The sequence below is a fragment of the Heptranchias perlo genome, chromosome 9 (genome assembly GCF_035084215.1).
Source record: "Heptranchias perlo isolate sHepPer1 chromosome 9, sHepPer1.hap1, whole genome shotgun sequence".
In the NCBI taxonomy this organism is placed as follows: Eukaryota; Metazoa; Chordata; class Chondrichthyes; order Hexanchiformes; family Hexanchidae; genus Heptranchias; species Heptranchias perlo.
In genome coordinates, this window is record NC_090333.1 from 6,376,448 (window position 1) to 6,400,782 (window position 24,335).

Consider the following 24,335-nt stretch of genomic DNA (forward strand, 5'->3'; position numbering starts at 1 on the left):
TCACAAAGGGCAAAGAGCATTCCACATGTCTTCAGTTTGCTTTACTATGAAATGATCATCACTGTAGTTCAGCATATTTCCATTCCACATGCCTATGCCACGGAGTCTCAATTTCTTCATGATCGTTGACTTAATTGAAATGCTCTGCGGATCGTCATACCAGACCAGATGATAAGTATTATTAACCTGCCATAAGAAAACAAAAGAGAGTTACACAGATAGGAGCTAGGGGTTTGGGTCAATGCACAGTTCGAGACACAGTGCTGAAAATCTTCAGCAGCACTATTTAAAATGCTTGCATTAAAAGACAAGCTCAGGTGGGCTGAGGAAAAGAAAGGTAAAGAGGTGGATTGTTCCAAACCTTAGTTGAAACGGATTGTGAAAAGCACTGTAACATTACATGAACTGTAAGTAATCTGTAAAGTGTCTTAGTACATTTACACATCACACCTGATTAGGAATCAAAATAGAAACTAATTTTAGAAAGAGTCTGACCACTGAGCCTTCACTATGATAACAGAACATCGAATCTGAATAAATGTCAACTTTTTGAATTCCTTAAATTACTAAAATTGCAAAATCAATGAAAATGTTGTTCTTAAAATGACAGCGTGGGATAGAGTACAAATGATTTAATAGATTAATGACGCCATTAAAATATCGCGAGACTGTTCACTGATTGAATTATGCGTTCATCCGTTAACATCCCACAGCTTCACATTCAAGCACACATTTCTGATTATAGTGGATTAGATTCGCTGAAACTGCAGAATCATAGAATCATAGAATGGTTACAACACGGAAGGAGGCCATACGGCCCATCAAGTCCATGCCAGCTCCCTGCAAGAGCAATCCAGCTAGTCCCACTCCCCCGCACTAGCCCCTTAGCTCTGGAAATTCTTTCCTTTCAAGTACTTATCGAATTCCCTTTTGAAAGTTTTTTTTTATTCGTTCATGGCATGTAGGCATCACTGGCAAGGCCAGCATTTATTGTCCATCCCTAATTGCCCTTGAGAAGGTGGTGGTGAGCCGCCTTCTTGAACTGCTGCAGTCCGTGTGGTGAAGGTTCTCCCACAGTGCTGTAGGCAGGGAGTTCCAGGATTTTGACACAGCGACGATGAAGGAACGGCGATATTATATCGAATTCACTTTTGAAAGCCACTATTGAATCACGTATGGCCTCCTTCCGTGTTGTAACCATTCTCTGATTCTATGATTCTGCAGCCTCAGCATTGCTAATCCACTATAATCATAAATGTGTGCTTGAGTGTGAAGCATTGTTTCCAACATAGACTGTTGGATTTCATATTAAAAATTAGGCCGACAGTTTGGGCAATTTGGCTTGAATCTAAGACGGAGATCCTATTTTTGAGGGTTTCCTGTCACATCTTCAGACAGTGCATTCCAGACCACGACCACTCGCTGTCTAAAAAAGTTTTTTCTCTCATCACCTTTGGTTCTTTTGCCAATCACCTGAAATCTATGTCCTCATTCTTGACTCCTCCACCAATGGGAACAGTTTCTCTCTATCTACTCTGTCCAGACCCTTCATGATTTTGAACTCCTCGATCAAATCTCCTCTCAACCTTCTCTGCTCGAAGGAGAACAACCCCAGCTTCTCCAGTCTATGCACATAACTGAAGTCCCTCATCCCTCGAATCATTCAGATAAATCTCTTCTGCACCCTCTCTGAGGCCTTCACATCCTTCCGAAAGTTCAGTGCCCAGAACTGGCACAATGCTCCAGTTGTGGCCGAACCTGCCGTGCCACCTTAAATGATTTGTGCTCATCAACCCCCAGATCTCTCCCTTCCTGCATCCCATAGTTTATATTGCCTCACCTTGTTCTTCCGACTGAAATGTGTGACTTCACACTTTTCTGCGTTGAATTTCAGCTGCCACGTGTCCGCCCATTCCACCAGCCTGTCTATGTCCTCTTGAAGTCTATCACTAACATCCTCACTGTTCACTACACTTCCAAGTTTTGGGCCATCTGCAAATTTTGAAATTGTGCCCCTGCAGCTCCAAGAAAATCCCAGTCTATCTTTTTTAACACTCAAATCAATTAACTCATCTGGATGCTGTGCAACATATGAACATAAGACACACATTTAAAGCACAGACGGGACCTCAGTTTAGTGTGTCATCTGAAAGATGGCACCTCCGACAGTGCAGCACTCCCTCAGCACAGCAACTTAGAAAAATCCAATGCACAGCCCAGATGTCAATTCAGATGCAACAAGGCAAAAGATTATGGTGTTCGATTGGGGAAAAAAATGATTTGGGGGAAAATAGAAAGAGATAGATAACTTGCAAGTCAGAGTTAGCATGGGCCTCCAGAGAAAACAATTTTCAAAAATAAATAGGATAAACCAAGGTCTGATTTAACTCAATGTGGAACATTCTATCATTTCAAAATAATCTTTTCAAATTACTCAAAGTAACAAAATATTGCAATCGAAAGGTGGAAAACATGATTTAAATGTTACTGCTGAAAGCTCAAGCATCACAGCCTTTGACTGCAGTGCGTCAAGTATCTCAGCAAGATTTGGCCAATGTCAATGAGACATGTGACTCGGTAGAATGCAGTAGGTCGAGAGTGTGTGGTATTTGCTACTGTGCAGTTTTCTTATGTACAGGGCACGCTACCGTCAATCTTTTGTGTCAAATTGATCATCAAATGGGAGACAGCGGCACACATTTCACGAACCAAACAATCGCTAATTTTCACAGGAGGGTCAATATGGGTTGTGTGAAGTGATCTATTTGAAAAGTCCACAGCTCGGAATTGGTTTGGTGCTTTGTCTGTCAACTCCCATTTTCTTGGCTATTCTCCAACTGCACACATTTTTTTCTGTATAAACTGGAGTCATACCTCGCACAAAGGAAGTGGCTGGAGTCATACCTAGCACAAAGGAAGATGGTAGTGGTTGTTGGAGGCCAATCATCTCAGCCCCAGGGCATTGCTGCAGGAGTTCCTCAGGGCAGTGTCCTAGGCCCAACCATCTTCAGCTGCTTCATCAATGACCTTCCCTCCATCATAAGGTCAGAAATGGGGATGTTCGCTGATGACTGCACAGTGTTCAGTTCCATTCGCAACCCCTCAGATAATGAAGCAGTCCGAGCCCGCATGCAGCAAGACCTGGACAACATCCAGGCTTGGGCTCATAAGTGGCAAGTAACATTCGCGCCAGATAAGTGCCAGGCAATGACCATCTCCAACAAGAGAAAGTCTCACCACCTCCCCTTGACATTCAACGGCATTACCATCGCCGAATCCCCCACCATCAACATCCTGGGGGTCACCATTGACCAGAAACTGAACTGGACCAGCCATATAAATACTGTGGCTACGAGAGCAGGTCAGAGGCTGGGTGTTCTGCGGCGAGTGACTCACCTCCTGACTCCCCAAAGCCTTTCCACCATCTACAAGGCACAAGTCAGGAGTGTGATGGAATACTCTCCACTTGCCTGGATGAGTGCAGCTCCAACAACACTCAAGAAGTTCGACACCATCCAAGATAAAGCAGCCCCCTTGATTGGCACCCCATCCATCACCCTAAACATTCACTCCCTTCACCACCGGTGCACTGTGGCTGCAGTGTGTACCATCCACAGGATGCACTGCAGCAACTCGCCAAGGCTTCTTCGACAGCACCTCCCAAACCCGCGACCTCTACCACCTAGAAGGACAAGGGCAGCAGGCACATGGGAACAACACCACCTGCACATTCCCCTCCAAGTCACACACCATCCCGACTTGGAAATATATCGCCGTTCCTTCATCGTCGCTGGGTCAAAATCCTGGAACTCCCTTCCTAACAGCACTGTGGGAGAACCGTCACCACACGGACTGCAGCGGTTCAAGAAGGCGGCTCACCACCACCTTCTCGAGGGCAATTAGGGATGGGCAATAAATGCTGGCCTCGCCAGCGACGCCCACATCCCGTGAACGAATAAAAAAAAAATTCTGAACTTTGCTGAATCCTGTACACAGAGAATATTGAATCATGAAACACTGCAATGTTTGCATTCTACAAAGAATGGACAATGCAAAACTCTCCATTGTGTTTTGATTGATAGTCTTACCATGTAGATATAATATGGGGCTTTCTGCTCATCATCCCAATATCTGCCAGTAATTGATTTCTCCACGTGCTGTACGATCTCTTTGTATGGGACCTGACGTCCAGCTGCACCACTGCAAGGGGCACCTCGGGAAGGGATCTTTTCCAATACACACCTACCACCCTGAAAAGTACGAAAGGATGAAAAAATAACACTTGTGAATAGAGTTACTTTGGTAATTTCAAAAATGCAGTAACAGCATGACTGATCTCTAAGTGTAAAGGCTATGAGGGACAATTAGAGAAACATAAGCTTTACAATATAGAGAGGAGGGTCTCTCACAGAAATATATAAACTAATTAGTACATTTATAGATAAGGACAATGTTGCAACTTGAAATAGACAGCAACAAGACTGAATGTGGAAGATTAAGGGGTGATCTAATTGATGTCTTCAAGATGATCAAAGCAGTCGATAGGGCAGATAGAGAGAAACTATTTCCTCTGGTGGGAGAGTCCAGAACAAGGGGGCATAACCTTAAAATTAGAGCTTGGCCATTCAGGGGTGTTGTCAGGAAGCACTTCTTCACACAAAGGGTAGTGGAAATCTGGAACTCTGGATCTCAAAAAGCTGTTGAGGCTCGGTCAATTGAAAATTTCAAAGCTGAGACTGATAGATTTTTGTTAGGTAAGGGTATTCAGGGTTACAGAACCAAGGTGGGTAAATGGAGTTAAGATACAGATTAGCCATGATCGATTGATGGAACAGGCTCGAGGGGCTGAATGGCCTACTCCTGTTCATATATTCATACGACTCCCACTGTGTATGGTAGCATTGTGGTTATGTTACTTGGACTAATAAACCAAATACCTAGACTAATATTGTAGAATCATGAGTTCAAATCCTATCACAGCAGCGAGGAAGTTTAATTTCAATTAAATAAAATCTGGAATTTAAAAAAAACTAATATCAGTAATGTTGGACATAAGACAACTGGATTGTTGTACCTCATCTGTTCATTAATTCACCCACTCTGGCCGATATGTGAATCCAGACCCACAGCAATATGGTTGATTCTGAACCACCCTCTGAATTGGCCGAGCAAGCCACTCAGTTGTACAATCTTTGCTACGGACTGCAGCGGTCCAAGAAGGTGGCTCACCACCACCTTCTCAAGGGCAATTGGGGATGGGCAATAAATGCTGGCCTTACCAGTGATGCCCACATCCCATGAACAAATTAAAAAAAATTTGTAAAGGGATGAGTTTTGAGAAAAGATTAGCAGAAGCTTAAGATTTGCAGCTCAGAAGAATGCAGTTAAGGGGAGGCATCAGTGGAATAAAATGTTGAATAGCACGGGTAAGGTAAGCCCAGCCAATGGATGCATGTGGAAATTAGTGAAAAGTAAACATAGAACAGATATCAAAAATCTTCTTTGTGTAAAGAGAAGTTTTTGAAATAGTCTCCAAGCAAGTGAACAGAGGCAAAATACTGGGCTGTTCCAAAATATAATTCGATGCCCTGATCGGACAGATAATGTACCAGAGGGATGAGTTTCAGGTGAACTGACTTCACTCTCATTTCTTGTGCAATGCAAACAATTAATTTCCTCAGAAAAGGGAATCAATGGGATAGTTTGCACAGCAACAAGACAACGGTTTACTAAAGTTAATTCTCAATAATTAGGATATCTGAAAGCCAGATAATGACAACACCTTACCTCAAACAACTGCCTGCAAGTATAGTCATAACCATACCATGGAACTCCCAGCACGAGCTTTCTGGAATCAATACCCAGATTGATATAAGCGGAGTAACCTAAATGGGGAAAATAATAATGAGGGTCTTAGATTCACATTGATATCGGGCAGGTAGACCCTGAACCAGATGGTCTTATTGCACATACCTGATAAAGTCTGGTAATAGGGAGCATTTGGCTTTGAAAAGCAAATGTCCCACATTTGACTCTGCATATCATAGGACATCACAAATAAAAAGTCACAGGAATTTGCAATTCTCAAAAAGTCATAGCATCGGCCATCAATGCAGTCTGGAGACCAAGGCACGTTAAATGTGACCTAAGGGCCAAAGAGTAACAAGAAAAAGTTAGTTTCATCTCATACCTGATGTTGGATATCACTAGTAGTTATATGGTTTTTATATGCACTCGCACATGGTCCATGGGAGCTGTGAATTTAACAGGTTAGGAGTTCGACAGTGTTCATGACTGTATAAAAAGGAACAGGATAAAGTTGGGGCAAATTGTGAGTTAGAATTAATAGGATCCTCGGTTATCAAATATTAATCAGGTTCGATTCCCCACTGCTCACCCACCTTCTTCCTCCAATTTTCTGTCAGTTTTCTCTCCTCCTCTTCAAAAGGCATTAAGTTGTGACCAAACTGCAGTCCTAAAAGGGCCAGCCCCACTCCAATACCTAGTCAAAGTGCCCAAAGTTTGTTTACACGAGGCCAGACATTGAGTGCTGGCAGGCTATTTGACCGTAGGGCTTAAGGTCAAGAATTAAATCACTGCAATCTGAGTTAACAAGGTCTAAGAACAGAAGAACATAAGAAACAGAAGCAGGAGTAGGCCACATTGCACCTTGAGCCTGCTCCGCCATTCAAACAGATCATGGCTGATCTTTGACCTCAAATCCACTTTCCTGCCCAATCCCCATATCCCTTGATTCCCCCTGGAGTCCAAAAATCTATTTATCTCAGCCTTGAATATATTCAACAACTCAGCATCCACAGCCTTCTGGGGAAGAGAATTCCAAAGATTCACAACCCTCTGAATGAAAAAATTCCTCCTCATCTCAGTCTTAAACGGCCGACCCCTTATCCTGCGACTATGCCCCTAGTTCTAGACTCTCCAGCCATGGGAAACAACCTCATGAGCCCCCTCATAATCTGAGATGTTTCAATGACATCATCTCTCACTCTTCTAAACTCCAGAGAGTATAATAATGATCCAAGATGGCGTATGATGTGGGGAAATTTGAGGTTATTCACTTTTGTAGGAAGAATAGAAAAACTGAATATTTTTAAATGGTGAGAAACAAATAAATGTTGGTGTTCAGAGAGACTTGGGTGTCCTCGTACAAGAAACGCAAAAAGTTAGCACGCAGGTACTGCAAGCAATTCGGAAGTCAAATGGAATGTTTGCCTTTATTGCAAGGGTGTTGGAGTACAAAAGTAAGGAAGTCTTACTACGATTGTGCAGGGCTCTGGTGAGACCTCACTTGGAGTACTGCGTACAGTTTTGGTCTCTTTATCGAAGGAAGGATGCACTTGCCTTCGAGGCGGTGCAGCAAAGGTTTACTGGATTAATTCCTGGGATGAGAGGGTTGTCCTATTGGACATTCAAATTCTTGTTTGACAGATGGGGATAAAAGGTGAGTTCTTTCACACAAACCTTTGGCTGAGAGATCTTTGTGTTTTCACTGAAAATTCTTACTTTCCACTCACAGTTCTCCTGTTCACACATATTGAACAACTATTCGGACCGCCTCAAACTCACACCATCAGGATGGGGAGTGCCATGGCTCCATTCACCACTACATCCGAGGACGAGTAACATCATCAGCCTCACCACTCCTCCCTGCACAAAACAGTCCTGCAACTACACATACACCCACTGTAAAGTGACCCAATGGGCGGCAAGTGTCGCCATTCATGGTGAATCTCATGAAAGGGCCCGATCACAAAAGCCAGTCAAGAATGGGCAAGACGTGGCAGTAGTGCTGATAATCATGACATTTAATGTGACTTTAACAAAAGGGAAATATAAATGAAAAACATGACCATCTGTCAAACAAACTTGTGCATCCCCTTCGTGCTCACAAAACATTCGCCTTTCTATTACGACTACTTCTACATTGTGCATCCCCTGTGGCTGCTGGAGAGGACATGGCAGGTTGCTCATGTTCATGCCTTGACTACTTCGATGCTTTGGGCCGAAGCCCTCTGGGTTTTGGGCCCCTCCAAAGACTGCTCTACTTGCACATGTGCACGGGCAGATTTGGAAACCTGGAGAGGAGGCAGCATTGCGGGTACTGGTTGAGAGGAGGGGGCAACGGGTGAGACGTGGGAGCGCTTTAAGTGGCGTCCCCAATTCCATGTCCCCTTTCGCCATCATCCCTCCGCTGGGCCAGGCCCACTCATCTCCTACCACACTGCTGGACAACAGTTTGGAGGACATGTGTGATGCCTTGTAAGGCCAGTGCTAGTGTATCTGCCTGCCTATCTGAGGCGGCAGAATGTTGTTCACCCTCATTCCGAACGGCCATTGTCAGGGCCTGAATGGACTCCTTTGTGAGCGGTGCTTGAGGTTCAATGGAGGCTAGCCTTCCCTCCATCGCAGACATTCCCGCATTTACCTATGACACTATCTCACACAGTTGCTCATGTCCTTGCGACACCATCTCAGAGAGTTGCTCACATCCCTGTGACAGTATCTCAGAGATTCCCTCCCGTACCTGTGCCACCATTCCACTCATGCAGGAGTTGGACTCCTCCATCCTCTGAGCTATTGTGGAGAGTGAGCCTGGCACCTGTTCCAGTACTGCTGTCCCTTGATCATTGTCTTTCTAAAGGATGGGCCCCGGGGTTCAGCATCTGCATCCAGCTGAGCAGAGCCTGGCGAGGAGTGCTCTCACCGACGCGGACTCTTCACAGCTGCTCCTGCCACCAGCGTCTGCTTGTTCTCACTTGTGTGTGGTGAATCACCAGCTGCCAACCCAACTAACTGAGGACCAGGACCCACCGAGGTGTGAGTATCTGCGCTGGTGGATGGCTTGCTCAGATGTGACGGTGCACCCTCAGAGACCGGCAGGTCCTCTGAGGAATCGCCCTCTGCCGTCACTGCGGTCGCTGAAGGCCCTGGAAGAGAACAGAAGGCAATATTACGCATCATCACAGATGTGTCATGTTGCGATGAGCATACTGAGGTGCTGAAGATGGCAAGCATTCTTAACATCATTTCATATTGTGTGTGATCAATGTTAAAGTTATGTCACCAGACATTTGTCGGGTGCCAGTCTCGGAGTCCCCGACAGACAGGCACTCGAGGGTTCGGCTGAGCTCCAGCGCCTCCTGCTCCACGTCTGTGAGGACCACTATTTGCTGTGGCCTCCTCCAGTCCTCGCCCTCTTGTGTGCATTTTGCGTTCTCTCCTCCTGGAAGGGGAGAAAGAACAGACGTTTGAGTGTGTGATGGTAAAGTAGCCAACTGATGAATGCATTGGTTTGGGGGAGGCTGACCGTGAAAGAGATGCATCTCTGGGTGAGTATGAGACAGAGTCATCACATTGGATGAGGATTGGGGTGTGTGGGAGTGATGGGGTACTAATGGGGAGGTGAGGTAGTGCTGAGGAAGTGAAGGTAAGTTGAGGATGAGCCTTAAGTGTGTGATAGAGTCGTCTTGGCAGTGCAGAATGAGGTTTTTTTCATTCGTTCATGGGATGTGTGCATCGCTGGTGAGGCCAGCATTTATTGCCCATCCCTAATTGCCCTTGAGAAGGTGGTGGTGAGCCGCCGCCTTGAACCGCTGCAGTCCGTGTGCTGAAGGTTCTCCCACAGTACTGTTCGGAAGGGAGTTCCAGGATTTTGACCCAGCGACAATGAAGGAACGGTGATATATTTCCAAGTCGGGATGGTGTGTGACTTGGAGGGGAAAGTGCAGGTGGTGTTGTTCCCATGTGCCTGCTGCTCTTGTCCTTCTAGGTGGTAGAGGTCGCGGGTTTGGGAGGTGCTGTTGAAGAAGCCTTGGCGAGTTGCTGCAGTACATCCTCTGGATGGTACACACTGCAGCCACAATGCGTCGGTGGTGAAGAGAGTCGATGTTTAGGGTGGTGGATGGGGTGCCAATCAAGCGGGCTGCTTTGTCCTGGATGGTGTTGAGCTTCTTGAGTGTTGTTGGAGCTGCACTCATCCAGGCAAGTGGAGAGCATTCCATCAAATTCCTGACTTGTGCCTTGTTAATGCTGGAAAGGCTTTGGGGAGTCAGGAGGTGAGTCATTTGCCGCAGAATACCCAGCCTCTGACTTGGAGGCACAGTATTTATATGGCTGGTCCAGTTAAGTTTCTGGTCAATGGTGACCCCCAGAATGTTGATGGTGGGCGATTCGGCGATGGTAATGCCGTTGAATGTCATCGGGAGGTGGTTAGACTCTGTCTTGTTGGAGATAGTCATTGCCTGGCACTTGTCTGGCACGAATGTTACTTGCCACTTATCAGCCCAAGCCTGCATGTTGAGAATGAGTTGGGGGGGCGGGGGGGACCGGTGATGTGGAAGATGGAATGTAGGTGAATCAGTAAGTGTACTCACTTTTGCTGACCTAGTTAGGTCATTGAACCACTTCCTGCGCTGGATCCAGGTGCGGGAGATGTTGCTGCTGCTGGTGACCTCCTCTGCCACTTGAGCCCGGCCTTCTTGGTGGCAGAGGCAGGGCACTTCCTCCTGGAGTGAGGCACCATTGAACCTTGGAGCAGCCTTGCCCCTGTGCTGCTCCATTGTGGTTTCAGGGTCTTTGCTCCAGCAAAAGCCTTTGGTGCAATGGCCCTTTGAATCGAGCTCCTCCAGCTGACAGCCCGTGATGGAAGTGCGCAGTCCGCCCGCTGCGCAGCTTTCTGACGGCAAATCCGTAATCCACGTTAAGTGGCACCAATTGAATTGCGATCGGGTGGGAAACGGACATCTTTTATTGTTCGGGTTACCCACGCGCCCATTCACACCCCCGACCCCCCCACCACTGCCATCCCCCCTCCACGCTAATATCGGAGCCTTTTATCCTCCTGACAGCTTACTTTCCCACCTCGCTTTGTGTCATCAGCAAACTTGGACAATCAGCACAAGGTTGTGAATCTTTGGAAATCTCTAACCCAGAGGGCTGTCATGTGCAAACTTCTCAACAATAAAAGTCTCCTTCAAACATTACCCAATAAAAATGCAGTGAGTGATTTCTTTTTTGGCCACTTAATGGTCCCTTTATTTCAAAGTAACTCCTTGGATGTAAACTGTGGGACATTTCTGAAGGATGTTTTAGGGCTCTACATTAATCCAAGTTTTTCTTCCCCTTAAGAAGGGTTTTGACAGTAAATAAGGAGAAAACCTTCCCAGTGGCAGGAGGGTCAGTGACCAGAGGACACAGATTTAAGGTAATTGGCAAAAGAGCCTGAGGTGAGATGAGGATTTTTTTTTTACACAGTGAATTGTTATGATCTGGAATGCACTGCCTGAAAGGGTGGTGGAAGCAGATTCAATAGTAACTTTCAAAAGGGCATTGGATAAATACTTGAAGGGAAAAAATTGCAGGGCTATGGGGAAAGAGCAGGGGAATGGGACAAATTAGATCGCTCTTTCAAAGAACTGGCACAGGCACGATGGGCCGAATGGCCTCCTCCTGTGCTGTAACATTCTAAGAACCGATGTGAAAATTACAGTTCGAACAATGCTGGTCCGGGAAGCCGGGCCTCAAGTCACTTGTATCATTCTGGGCTACAAGCGGTGCAGCATCAAGTTTGCTGTATATCCAGTTCAAACTGATTCAATCTAAAATTTCTAACCTCAGCAATGGTTAAAGCAGCTTTGGAACAAGATGATGCACTGATAAACAGCAGCTAAAAATCAGGATTTCAATTCACTTATCCAGAAAAATATCAATGGTCTTTACAATTAAGTAGAAACTAAATTGCTTATCCCCATTTAATAAATAACGGCTCCTTTACCTGAGACCCAGGTATTAAAATGTTGAACATCTCCGTAGTTTCGGCAACCAGTTGAGATATCCACAATTTGATGGCAGAATTATTTTCAGCAGAAAACTTCAGGTCCAAATTGATTCCATCCATAAATTGTCTTTTTACAGAGTTGACTCTGTGATTGATCCATTTTCTTTGGTGATTTCTGTCCATAATGTCTTTGTATGTTGGAACTCCTGGTGAACAAACAATGTCCATTTATACAGAAATAAAAACAGAAAATGCTGAAAATACTCAGCAATCCGGGCAACATCTGTGGAGAGAGAAACAGAGTTAATGTTTCAGGTCGATGACCTTTCCTCAGAACTGGAAGAAGTTCGAGATTGAACAGTTTTTAAGCAAGTGCAGAGGCAGAGAAAGGGGGGGTGGGGAAGGAAGGGGAGGGGACAAAAGAACAAAAGGGAAGGTCTGTGATGGGTGGAGGGCAAGAGAGATTAAATGACAAAAGGGATGATGGTGCAAGTCAAGGAGGGTGGGAATGGGACAGGTGAAGAAACAAAAGATGGGTCTCGAGGAACGGTAACTGGTAACAGCAGAACCAACACCAGCTCCTGCTGTCCGAAAAAATGGGAGGAGTGGATATGATGTGAAGTTATTGAAATCACTCTTGAGTCTGAAAGGTTGTAAGGTGCCGAGTCGAAAGGTGAGGTGCTGTTCCTCTGGCTCGCTCGCTCTATGTCTGGCTCGCTCTCTGTCTGGCTCGCTCTCTGTCTGGCTCGCTCTCTGTCTGGCTGGCTCGCTGGCTCACTCGCTCTCTGGCTTGCTGGCAGGCTGGCTCGCTCGCTCTCTAACTTGCTGGCTGACTGGCTTGCTCACTCACTCTCTGTCTGGCTGTCTGGCTCACTTGCTTTCTGTCTGTCTGGCTGGCTCGCTCTCTTGTCTGGCTTGCTTGCTCGCTTGCTCTCTGTCTCACCCGCTCACTCGCTCGCTCTCTTGTCTGGCTCGCTTGCTCTCTGTCTCACCCGTTCGCTCGCTCTCTGTCTGGCTGGCTGGCTCGCTCACTTGCTCCCTGTCTGTCTGGCTCACTCGCTCGCTCTCTGTCTGGCTCGCTCGCTCTCTGTCTGTCTCGCTCGCTCGCTCTCTCGCTGCCTCACTCTGTCTCTCTCTATCTCTTTTGCTAAGTTGACGTTGACAGCATCTGGACAAATTCTGTATCAATTCTGTTTTCATGATATATTTCATATGCAGATGCGGAAGGATAAACTAGTTATTTCTTTTATTACTGAATTACATGATCTAATTCAGAAGCTTGATTTGCGTAGAAAATTTTGGATGCTTCGAATTAGAATTTTTTTTTCATTTCATTTTCTCTGTGGTCTTTGCCGCTGCCATTGATTTGAGATTAAAAGGTGATGCTTGACATTGATTAATTTGACAGACTCATGTATTCAGAGGTTAGAGGTCTAATTAATGGAGGAGTGACATTAGAAGAGAGTTAAAATCGTTGGCAGCTGGTCATAAAATTTTGCCTTTGTGACTTGGGGCAAGGGAGTGGGACTAATTGGATAGCTCTTTCAAAGAGCCGGCACAGACACGATGGGCTGAAGGGCCTCCTCCCGTGCTGTATCATTCCATGAACTTCATTGGAACAGTGTAAGGGGCCGAGGACAGAGAGGTCAGAGTGGGAGTGGGACAGAGAATTAAAGAGGAAAGCGACCGGAAGGTCAGAGTCACGTTTGCGGACTGAGCAAAGCGGTCACCCAACATGCGTTTGGTCTCCCCAGTGTAGAGGAGACTGCATCGTGAGCAGCAAATACAGTACACTATACAATCATGGAATCATAAATGGTTATAGCACAGAAGGAGGCCATTCAGTCCATCGAGCCTGTGCCGGCTCATTGAAAGAGCAATCCAGTTAGTCCCATTTCCCTACTTTTTCCTCGTAGCCCTGGAAATTTTTCCGTTCAAGTATTTATCCAATTCCTTTTTGAAAGCCGTGATTGAATCTGCTTCCACCATCCTTTCAGGCAGAGCATTCCAGATCATAACTACTCGCTGCGTAAAAAAGCTTTTTCTCATGTCGCCTTCGGTTCTTTTGCCAATCATCTTAAATCTGTGTCCTTTGGTTCTTGACCCTTCTGCCAATGGCAACATTTTCTGTTTATTTACTTTATCGAAACTCTTCAGGATTTTGAACGCTTCTATCAAATCTTCTCTCAACCTTCTCTGCTCCAAGGAGAACTCAATTGAAAGAAGTACAAGTAAATCGCTGTTTCACCTGGAAGGAGTGTTTGGGGCCCTGGACGGTGGGAAGGGAGGAGGTGAAAGTGCAGGTGTTGCATCTCCTGCGCTCGCACGGGAAGGTGCCGTGGGAAGGGGAGTGGACTTTGGGGATGATGGAAGAGGGGACCAGGGTGTCGCAGAGGGAATGGTCCCTTCAGAATGCTGAAAGTGGGGGGAGTTGAAGATGTGTTTGGTGGTGGGATTGCGCTGGAGGTGGTGGAAATGGCAGAGGATGATACATTGAATGTGGAGGCTAGTAGGGGTGCAAGGTAAGGACAAGGGGGACCCTATCATGGTTCTGGGAGGGAGGGGAAAGGGTGAGGGCAGAAGTACGGGAAATGGGATGGACATGGTCGAGGGCCATTAACTACAGTGGAGGGGAATCCTCGGTTGAGGAAAAAGGAAGACTTATCAGAAGCACTGATGTGGAAGGTGGCATCGTCAGAATAGATGCAACAGAGACGGAGAAACCAGGAGAATGAATAGAGTCCTTACAGGAAGTGTGGTCAGAGGTAATCAAGGTAGCTGTGGGAGTCAGTGGGCTTAAAATAGATGTTGGTTGACAGCCTATCTCCAGAAATGGAGATAGAGAAGTCGAGGAAGGGAAAGAGATGGACCATGTGAAGGCAGGAGGAGGTTGGAAATTGGAAGCAAAGTTGATTAAATATTCCAGTTCAGGGTGGGAGCAGGAAACATCACCAATACAGTCATCAATGTACCGGAAAAAGAGGTGAGGGAGGAGTCCTGAGTGGGACTGGAACAAAAGTATTCCACATATCCGACAAAAAGGCAGGCATAGCTCGCCCCCGTATGAATTCCCATAGCAACACCTTTTATTTGGAGGAAGTGAGTGGAGTCAAAGTAGAAGTTGTTCAACGTAAGAACAAGTTCAGCCAGGCTGAGGAGGGTGGTGGTGGATGGGGACTGATTGGGTCTCCGTTCAAGGAAGCAGCGGAGGGCCCGCAGGCCGTCCTGGTGAGGGATGGAGGTGTAGAGGGACTGGACGTCCAGGGTGAAAAGGAGATGGATAGGGCCGGGAAACTGGAAACTGTTAAAGTTACGGAGGACATTGGAAGAGGAAGAAATAAATTCTGTGGGGCAAGAACAGGCTGAAACAATTGGTCTACCGGGGCAGTCCAGTTTGTGGATCTTGGGAAGTAGGTCGAAGCGGGTTGTGTAGAGTTGGGGGACTATGAGGTTGGAGGCCATGGGGGGAAGATCTCCAGAGGAGATGAGGTTAGTCATGGTCTGGGGAAGTATGACTTGATGTTCAGCGGTGGGGTCATGGTCCAGGGGGAGATAGGAGGAGGTGTTGGAGAGTTGCCATTCAGCCTCTGCGAGGGAGAGGTCTGTTCACCAAACAATAATTGAGCCGCCCTTGTCAGCAGGTTTAATGACAATGTCAAGGTTGGAACTGAGAGAACGGAGTGCTGCAAGTTCAGATGGAGGTCGATTTACAGAGCATTTACAGAGCATCATTCACAGAACATTGTGTCCAAAGACACTTTACAGGACAGAACTGCCAACATCAAGTAGGAAGTAGTAGAGGAAGATATAGCGAGAATTTACATTTACATAGTGCCTTTCACATCCTCAGGATGTCCTTAAATGCTTCATAGCCAATTAATTATTTTGGAAACGTAATCACTGTTGTTTTGTAAGCAGATGTGGTCGTTAATTTGTGCCCAGCAAGGCCCCACAAATAGAAAATTAGATAAATGGCCAGTTAATCTGTTTTGGTGATGTAGGTTGAGGGATGAATGTTGTCCAGGACACCAGGAGAACTCCCTGTTCTTTGAATTGCGCCAACGGGGTCTTTTACATCCACCTGAACAGGCAGGTGGAGCCTTTGTTTAAGGTCTCATCTGAAACACAGCACCTCTGGCAATGCAGCATTCCCTCAGTACTGCACTTATGTGTCATGTCCTGGAGTAAACCCAAAACCTTCTGACCCAGGAGGAGAGACACAGTGCTACCACTGAGCCATGCTGACACTTGAGGGAAGTGACCAAAGGCACAGTCAAACAGGTCGGTTTTGATGAGGCTTTCGAAGATAGGAAGAGAAATAGCAAGACAAAGAAGTTGAAGAAGAAGAATCTGGAGTTCAAGACAGTAACAGCTGAAGGTTCTGCCATTGATGGTGGAAGAGGAGAAATCTCAGTCGCCCAGAGTCGGAAGAATGGAGCGTGTGTGCTGGGCTCTGGACACAATTGGGTCGGGCTTTCATTAAACTGCATTCTTCATTCTAAATCCTGGCATCAGTGGCAGACTGCTGCTGTGCCAGGGAATAAAAGTTCCACCTATCTATTTATAGGTTATTAAAAACACTATGTCCTGTCATCTTTCTATTCAAAAATTCTGTGTCAACACTATCTTTTGTTTTTCTATTTTAATTGTGTTCACATCCAGTGACGCCCGTCCTGTCACCTTTGCAATAGGATTTTGCCCATAATGTGGCCTGTGGTGATGTAGTTCCACACTACGGCCACCAAGTGATGGTGTGGTACAGATTTCTCAACCTGCAGCTGAAACTGTTTTTCATGGACCATGTTTTTCCTCAGTAACTGCAATATTTAATTCACAAAATAAGAGTTTCTAAAATAAAATACAAATTCAAAAAATGACATTTCACAATCACATGTTTATATTTATTCACCTAATTTTCTTTCAGTGTCTTTGCTTGAAGTGAAGACATTGAAGACAAGTGAAGTTTTTATTTGAAGGCCTCAGCCTGTCTCCAAAGCCTGGACATATCCTTCTCCCTCATACACTTCTGCAGCTTCCCCTTAAATGCATCCATGCCATTTGCATCAGCCACTGTATGTGGGAGCAAGTTCCACATTCTCACCACTCACTGACTAAAGAAGTTTTTCCTGAATTCCCTTTTGGATTTATTAATGACTATCTTATACTTTTGGACTCGCCCACAAATGGAAAATTACAAACATATGAACATACGAGAGCTGGAGTCGGCCATTCGGCCCCTCGAGCCTGCTCTGCTATTTGGTAAGGTCATGATTGATCTGATTGTGACCTCAACCCCACTTACCTGTCGACCGACTATAACCTTTGACTCCCTTGTTAATCAGGAGTCGATCTAACTCGGCCTTCGAAATATTCAATGACCCTGCCTCCACTGCTCTCTGGCAAGGGAGTTCCACAGATTCAGGACCCTCTGAGAGAAAAAATTCCTCCTCACCTCCGTCTTAAATGGGAGACCCATTATTTTTAAACTGGTGGCCCCGAGTTCTGGTATCTCCCACAAAGGGAAACCTCCTCTCATCATCTACCCCTTCTAGTCCCCTCAGGATCTCATATGTTTCAATAAGATAACCTCTCGTTCTTCTAAATTCCAGTGTATGCAGGCCCAACTTATCCAACCTTCCCTCAAAAGATAACCCCCTCATCTGAGGAATCAGTCGAGTGAACCTTCTCTGAACTACCTCCAAGCAATTATTTCCTTTCTTAAATAAGAAGACCAAAACTGCACACAGTATTCGAGATGTGGTCTCACCAATGCCCTGTACAACTGTAGCAAAACATCTCTGCTTTTATATTCCATTCCCCTTGCAATAAATGACAATATTCCATTTGCCTTCCTAATCACTTGCTGTTTCTGCATACTAACTTTTTGTGATTCATGTACTCGGACACTGATTCCTGTGGCACTCGTTACATCTTGCCAATTCATAATTTTAAAGACCTCTATCAGATCACCTATCAGCCTTCTCTTTTCCAGAGAAAAGAGCCCCAGCCTGTTCAGTCTTTCCTGATAGTTATACTCTCTCAGTTCTGATATCATCCTTGTAAATCCTTTTTGCACTTTCTCCAGAGCTTCGGTATCTTTTTGTAATATGGAGACCAGAACTGTGCACAGTCCTCTCAGTGTTTTCCAACCAAGGACCGATACAAGATGAACATAACATCTCTGCTGTGAATTATTTTCCTCCAGAAATGAACCCCAATGCTTTGTTTGCGCTTTTTAAGGCTTTCTTAACTAAGCATTTCTGCTTAAATGCTCCAGGCAAGTACAGAAGATCGGAATAGGGCGACGATGAGGGAAGCGGTGGTTCGGGCACCTAACTTGCAGAAACATGTGAGGGGTGAGGGACTGATGCTTCCAAAGATGTCAATAGCAGTTTGGGTCGCATTCCATTAGACCCCCTTCCTCCCCAACAAGACATGTTAGACCCTCCATTCCCCGATCTCCCCAATACTGCCAGATCCCAGCAATCCCTGACCATCTCCTGAGTCCTTGCTGGATCCCACAATCTCCCTCCTCAGAATTCTCCCCCTCCCCCACTCCTAGATCAGAAGACTCCCGCTCAGTGCTCACGAATCCAGCAAGTTTGGGAGGTGAAAAGTAGAATAAAAATACATCACCAGTCAATCTCCCATGGCAATGGACAAAGAGAGTCCAGACTTGTGCAGTATTCAGACGAAGCAGGATTAGAGTGTGGGGGATAATTCAACCAGGGTGTTCAGATGTAACTCAGTCCCCATTGTGAAATCATGAAATTTGTCCTAATTTTTAATATAATACTTTGATCAATTATAATTTTTATTTAAATGGCAATTTGAGCTGAAAGATGCAAAACAGAGGTGCTACAGTGCCACCACTGGTGGGGAGGATGTAATTACAGTGCATCAAGTTTACGGAGACAGTTCCCATTATAAATGTGGACAGAGGAATTTATAAATGGAAAAAGTTGCCACAAAAGTTTGAAAAACTTGAGAACAGAAAGTAAGGTTTTGTTGACAGGAGGTGTGTGTGGATATAAGATTTTTCATATGCTATAGATGGAATGTAGAATCATTTGCGAGAGCTGTACCGGAGCTGGAGGGGAATTTCAGCACTGTAATGTCAAAAATAGCAATTCAAGGCTGTGCACTGAATGTCCATTTATGTGGTTCTCAATAATACAGCTTGCATTGGAAGACAGAAGGACATTTGTTTTTTCTGTGATAAAATTACTTACCTCTCAGGACAACTCGAACTTGATTCGCATGAGCATAACACAAAAGCTCAGGATCGTAAGGTCCAAAGGCTGCAATAGTCGTGACCTTAGACCAGTCATAATACTTCCAATCCTTTCCTCCAACATCAAAGACAAAGACCTGGTACAAAATAAAGCAGTCAATTGCAGTAATGAAGGGCAGAAAACTGCCATTTAAAAATTTATATTTTCACAATCATTGGCCCAGATTTTGTTGACAAAATAACGGTGAGGCTAATGGTGCTCGTTTTATTTATGTGTAAATGGTACAGCAACTTCAGGCGAGGGGCAGATAAACTCTTTTTTCAAGGGACTTTCGTGTTACAGTTTAAAAACTTTTCCATTTTAGGTACCTGGTGTCAAATCAAGCATTTCTACCATGAGACCAGCAAGACTAGATCAGAATATAGTTCCCTAGAAAGAGAAACAGCCCATGCTGCACCAGAGTGACATTTTTCCATTTCCCACACCAACCATCCTGTGTTCTCAAATGAGACTGCCTGTTTAGTGCTGCAGTTTAGTTCATCACAGTTTTGTGATTTGGGCCCTTTGATTTGGACTGAGACTATCAAACATGCATCATCCAAGCTGGCACTTTTGTGCAGTAATGAGAGAGTGCTGCATTGTTGGAGGGGTTGTCTTTTGGATGAGATGTTAAAGTGGATCTAATAGACCACTGGCAATATTGAAGAGCAGGGAGTTCTCTTGGTGTCCTGGCCAACACTTTTCTCTCAACCAACATGAGCAGAAACACATTAACTGTTCATTCATGCAACTTGCTGTTTGTGGGACCTTGCTCTGCACATATCAGCAGAATTGTATTCCAGCACAATCTGTAACCTCATCGCCCGGCATATTCCACTCTCTACCATTACCAACAAGCCAGGGGATCAACCCTGGTTCATTGAGGAGTGCAGAAGAGCATGCCAGGAGCAGCACCAGGCGTACCTAAAAATGAGTTGCCAACCGGGTGAAGCTACAACACAGGACTACATGCATGCTAAACAGCAGAAGCAACATGCTATACACAGAGCTAAGTGATTCCACAACAACCAACGGATCAGATCAAAGCTCTGCAGTCTTGCCACATCCAGTCGTGAATGGTGGTGGACAATTAAACAACTAACGGGAGGAGGAGGCTCTGTAAATATCCCCATCCTCAATTATAGGCATCTTACAACACCAGGTTATAGTCCAACAATTTTATTTTAAAATCACAAGCTTTCAGAGATTATCCCCTTCATCAGGTGAATGAGTGAAAGATTCTCAAATCGCATAAGACAAACACGGGACGCAACCAACAGAGTACCCTTCGTCGTCCAGTACTTCCCCGGAGCGGAGAAACTGCACCATGTTCTCCGCAGCCGTCAACATGTCATCGATGACGACGAACACCTCGCTAAGGCCATCCCCACACCTCCAGTACTCGCCTTTAAACAGCCACCCAACCTCAAACAGACCATCGTTCGCAGCAAATTACCCAGCTTTCAGGAGAACAGCGTCCACGACACCACACAACCTTGCCACAGCAACCTCTGCAAGACATGCCAGATCATCGACACAGACACCACCATCACACGAGAGGACACCACCCACCAGGTGCATGGTTCATACTCCTGTGACTCGGCCAACGTTGTCTACCTCATACGTTGCAGGAAAGGATGCCCCAGAGCATGGTACATTGGCGAGACCATGCAGGCACCGCGACAACGGAAGAACGGACACCGCGCAACAATCGCCAGACAGGAGGGTTCCCTCCCAGTCGGGGAACACTTTAGCAGTCAAGGACATTCAGCCACTGATCTTCGGGTCAGCGTTCTCCAAGGCGGCCTTCAAGACACACGACAACGCAAAATCGTCGAGCAAAAATTGATAGCCAGGTTCCGCACCCATGAGGACGGCCTCAACCGAGATCTTGGGTTCATGTCACGCTACACGTAACCCCACCAGCAAAAAAAGAAAAAAAGTTATGTGTTTTAATATTCCCTCTCTCTCTCACTGCCATTTGGGTCTCTTTCTTTCTGTCTGTGCAATTGACACAATGTATATCCAGTGTACTGGGACGTGCTGTTCTCTGTGACTGGCCTGTTTGAACAACAACGACACCTTTTGATTGGTGTGATGCTGTCCCAGCCTAATATAAGATATGCAATTTGAGAATCTTTCACTCATTCACCGGACGAAGGGGATAATCTCCGAAAGCTTGTGATTTTAAAATAAAATTGTTGGACTATAACCTGGTGTTGTAAGATTCCATACATTTGTCCACCCCAGTCCATCACCGGCATCTCCACATCATCCTCAATGATGGCAGAGTCCAGCACGTGAGTGCAAAAGACAAGGCATGAAGCGTTTGCAACCATCTTCAGCCAGAAGTGCCGAGCCGATGATCCATCTCGGCCTCATCCTGATATCCCCACCATCACAGAAGCCAGTCTTCAGCTAATTCGATTCACTCAACGTGATATCAAGAAACAGCTGAGTGCATTGGATACCTCAAAGGTTATGGGCCCCGACAACATCCTGACTGTAGTGCTGAAGACTCGTGCTCCAGGACTAACGATGCATCCAGCCAAACTGTTCCAGTACAGCTACAACACTGGCAACTATCCAACAATGTGGAAAATTGCTCAGGTCTGTCCTGTCCACAAAATGCAGGACAAATCCAATCCAGCCAATTACTGCCCCATCAGTCTGCTCTCAATCATTAGCAAAGTGATGGAAGGTGTCGTCGACATGCTATCAAACGACACTTACTGACCAAAACTTGCTCACCGATGCTCAGTTTGGTTTCCGCCAGGACCACTCGGCTCCAGACATCATTACAGCCTTGGTCCAAACATGGACAAAAGAGCTGAATTCCAGAGGTGAGGTGAGAGTGACTGCCCTTGACATCAAGGCAGCATTTGACCGAGTGTGGCACCAAGGATCCCGAGTAAATTTGAAGTCAATGGGAATCAGGGGGAAAACTATCCAGTGGCTGGAGCCATACCGAGCACAAAGGAAGGTGGAAGTGGTTGTTGGAGGCCAATCATCTCAGCCCCAACACATTGCTGCAGGAGTTCCTCAGGGTAGTGTCCAAGGCCCAACCATCTTCAGCTGCTTCATCAATGACCTTCCCTCCATCATAAGGTCAGAAATGGGGATGTTCACTGATGATTGCACAGTGTTCAGTTCCATTCGCATCCCTTCAGATAATGAAGCAGTCCGTGTCCGCATGCAGCAAGACCTGGACAACATCCAGGTTTGGACTGATAAGTGGCAAGTAACATTCGTGCCAGATAACTGCCAGGCAATGATCATCTCCAACAAGAGAGAGTCTAACCACCTTCCCTTGACATTCAACGGCATAACCACCGCCGAATCCCCCACCTACAAGAGCAAGTCAGAGGCTGGGTATTCTGTGGCGAGTGACTCACCTCCTGAGTCCCCAAAGCCTTTCCACCATCTACCAGGCACAAGTCAGGAGTTTGATGGAATACTCTCCACTTGCCTGGATGAGTGCAGCTCCAACAACACTCAAGAACTCCACACCATCCAGGACAAAGCAGCCAGCTTCATTGGTACCCCATCCACCACACGAAACATTCACTCCCTTCCCCACCGGCGCACAGTGGCTGCAGTGTGTACCATCCACAGGATGCACTGTAGCAACTCACCAAGGATTCTTCGACAGCACCTCCCAAACCCACGACCTCTACCACCTAGAAGGACAAGGGCAGCAGTCACATGGGAACAACACCACCTGCAAGTTCCCCTCCAAGTCACACACCATCCCGACTTGGAAATATATCGCCATTCCTTCATCATCGCTGGGTCAAAATGATGGAACTCCCGACCGAACAGCACTGTGGGACAACCTTCACCACACGGACGGCAGCGGTTCAAGAAGGCGGCTCACCACCACCTTCTCAAGGGCAATTAGGGATGGGCAATAAATGCCGGCCTTGTCAGCGACGCCCACATCTCATGAACGAATAAAAGAAAATTGCCGCTGAGTTTGCCGACAACACTTCAAAAAGTAATTCATTTCATGTGAAGTTCTTTGGGACATCCTGAGGACATGAGGTGCTCCATAAATTCAAGTTTATTCATTCTTGGAACCAACAGACAGAGGAAACTTTTATCCCACCCATCTGTCAGAAGAATGTTTTGTTCGTGGGAAGGTGGGGGAAGTGGGATAAAAGCAGAATGAACACATCGAGCCTGCAGGTTATATTGGTGGTGCTCTTGTTGCTGCCACACTGCCCACTTAGTAACATTGCTCTGAAGTAAATACTGACCTCATCAACACAGTCAGCAGTTACAGAGTCATTTTGCAACCAATGTATTTTTTAAAGATCTGTTACGTTGTATTCAGTTTAATCGTGGCCAAGGTCCCAGTTTTACAATGAGTGAAAAACTCAAATGTCATTTTTATGACATGAGATTCCAGGATTTTCAATATTCTGTGAAAACCACAAACCGGTGACCTCAACCATGGTATTAGACAGACACACTGCAGGAGTTAGATCACACATCATTTAAGACTCTGCACATTGGAGAAATATTTTAAAAAACACATTTTATGGATGCTGCACTTGTTAAAATATCTTTGCACTGCTCAATACTACGGTTGGTCCTATTTTATACAAACTGTAACTATACCAATATTAACACGTTAACATACGTATTATAATATGAGACACTTTGCATTTCAACAATAATCGGACATTCCTCCCCCCACTATCCCCATCCCAATAGCTCCACCTGTCCCTCACCCCGACCCACACCCCTCAGACTGTTCCTGACATTTGGACCATATCAACGACCCCTCTGCAGCCCATCTCTCACCCATGCTCCAGGCTGGAGCTCTCTGTTCCACCGCCGGCCCCCAGCCCAGCCCGTGCCCCAATTCCAAGAAAGGCTGTGCCCCTCAACCCAACTCAGCCCAGCCCGTGTCCCCCAACACAACTCAGCCCAGCCCGTGACCTTTAAATTCACCTCACTCCCCAGGCACCTTTGACTCCAATATTTTAACAAACACCCACCCCCGGCCCCCGAACATCCACCCCCGGCCCCCGAACACCCACACCCTGCCCACGAACACCCACCCCCGGACCCTGAACACCCACCCCCGGCCCCCGAACACCCACCCCCAGCCCCCGAACACCCACCTCGAACTCACGCTCCACGGTCACGGGTTCGCACAGAGCCCGATCCGAACAGGGGCAGCCAGTCCCGGAGCCGCAGCAGACCCACAGCACGAGCACGACCAGGGCCTGCGCCAATTCCAAACTCCAGCGCAT

The 24,335-nt window shown here is 46.2% G+C and overlaps 1 protein-coding gene across 1 annotated transcript; it reads right to left on the reverse strand.

Moving 5' to 3' along the window:
• LOC137325616 (di-N-acetylchitobiase-like) lies at window positions 1-24,335 on the reverse strand. The gene is made up of 7 exons (XM_067990882.1): window positions 24,204-24,335; window positions 19,030-19,168; window positions 11,795-12,003; window positions 5,974-6,145; window positions 5,788-5,885; window positions 4,089-4,250; window positions 1-186 (listed from the first exon to the last, which is right to left on the reverse strand). Exons 1-7 carry the CDS (start codon window positions 24,333-24,335, stop codon window positions 1-3), a joined length of 1,098 nt encoding a protein of 365 aa, XP_067846983.1.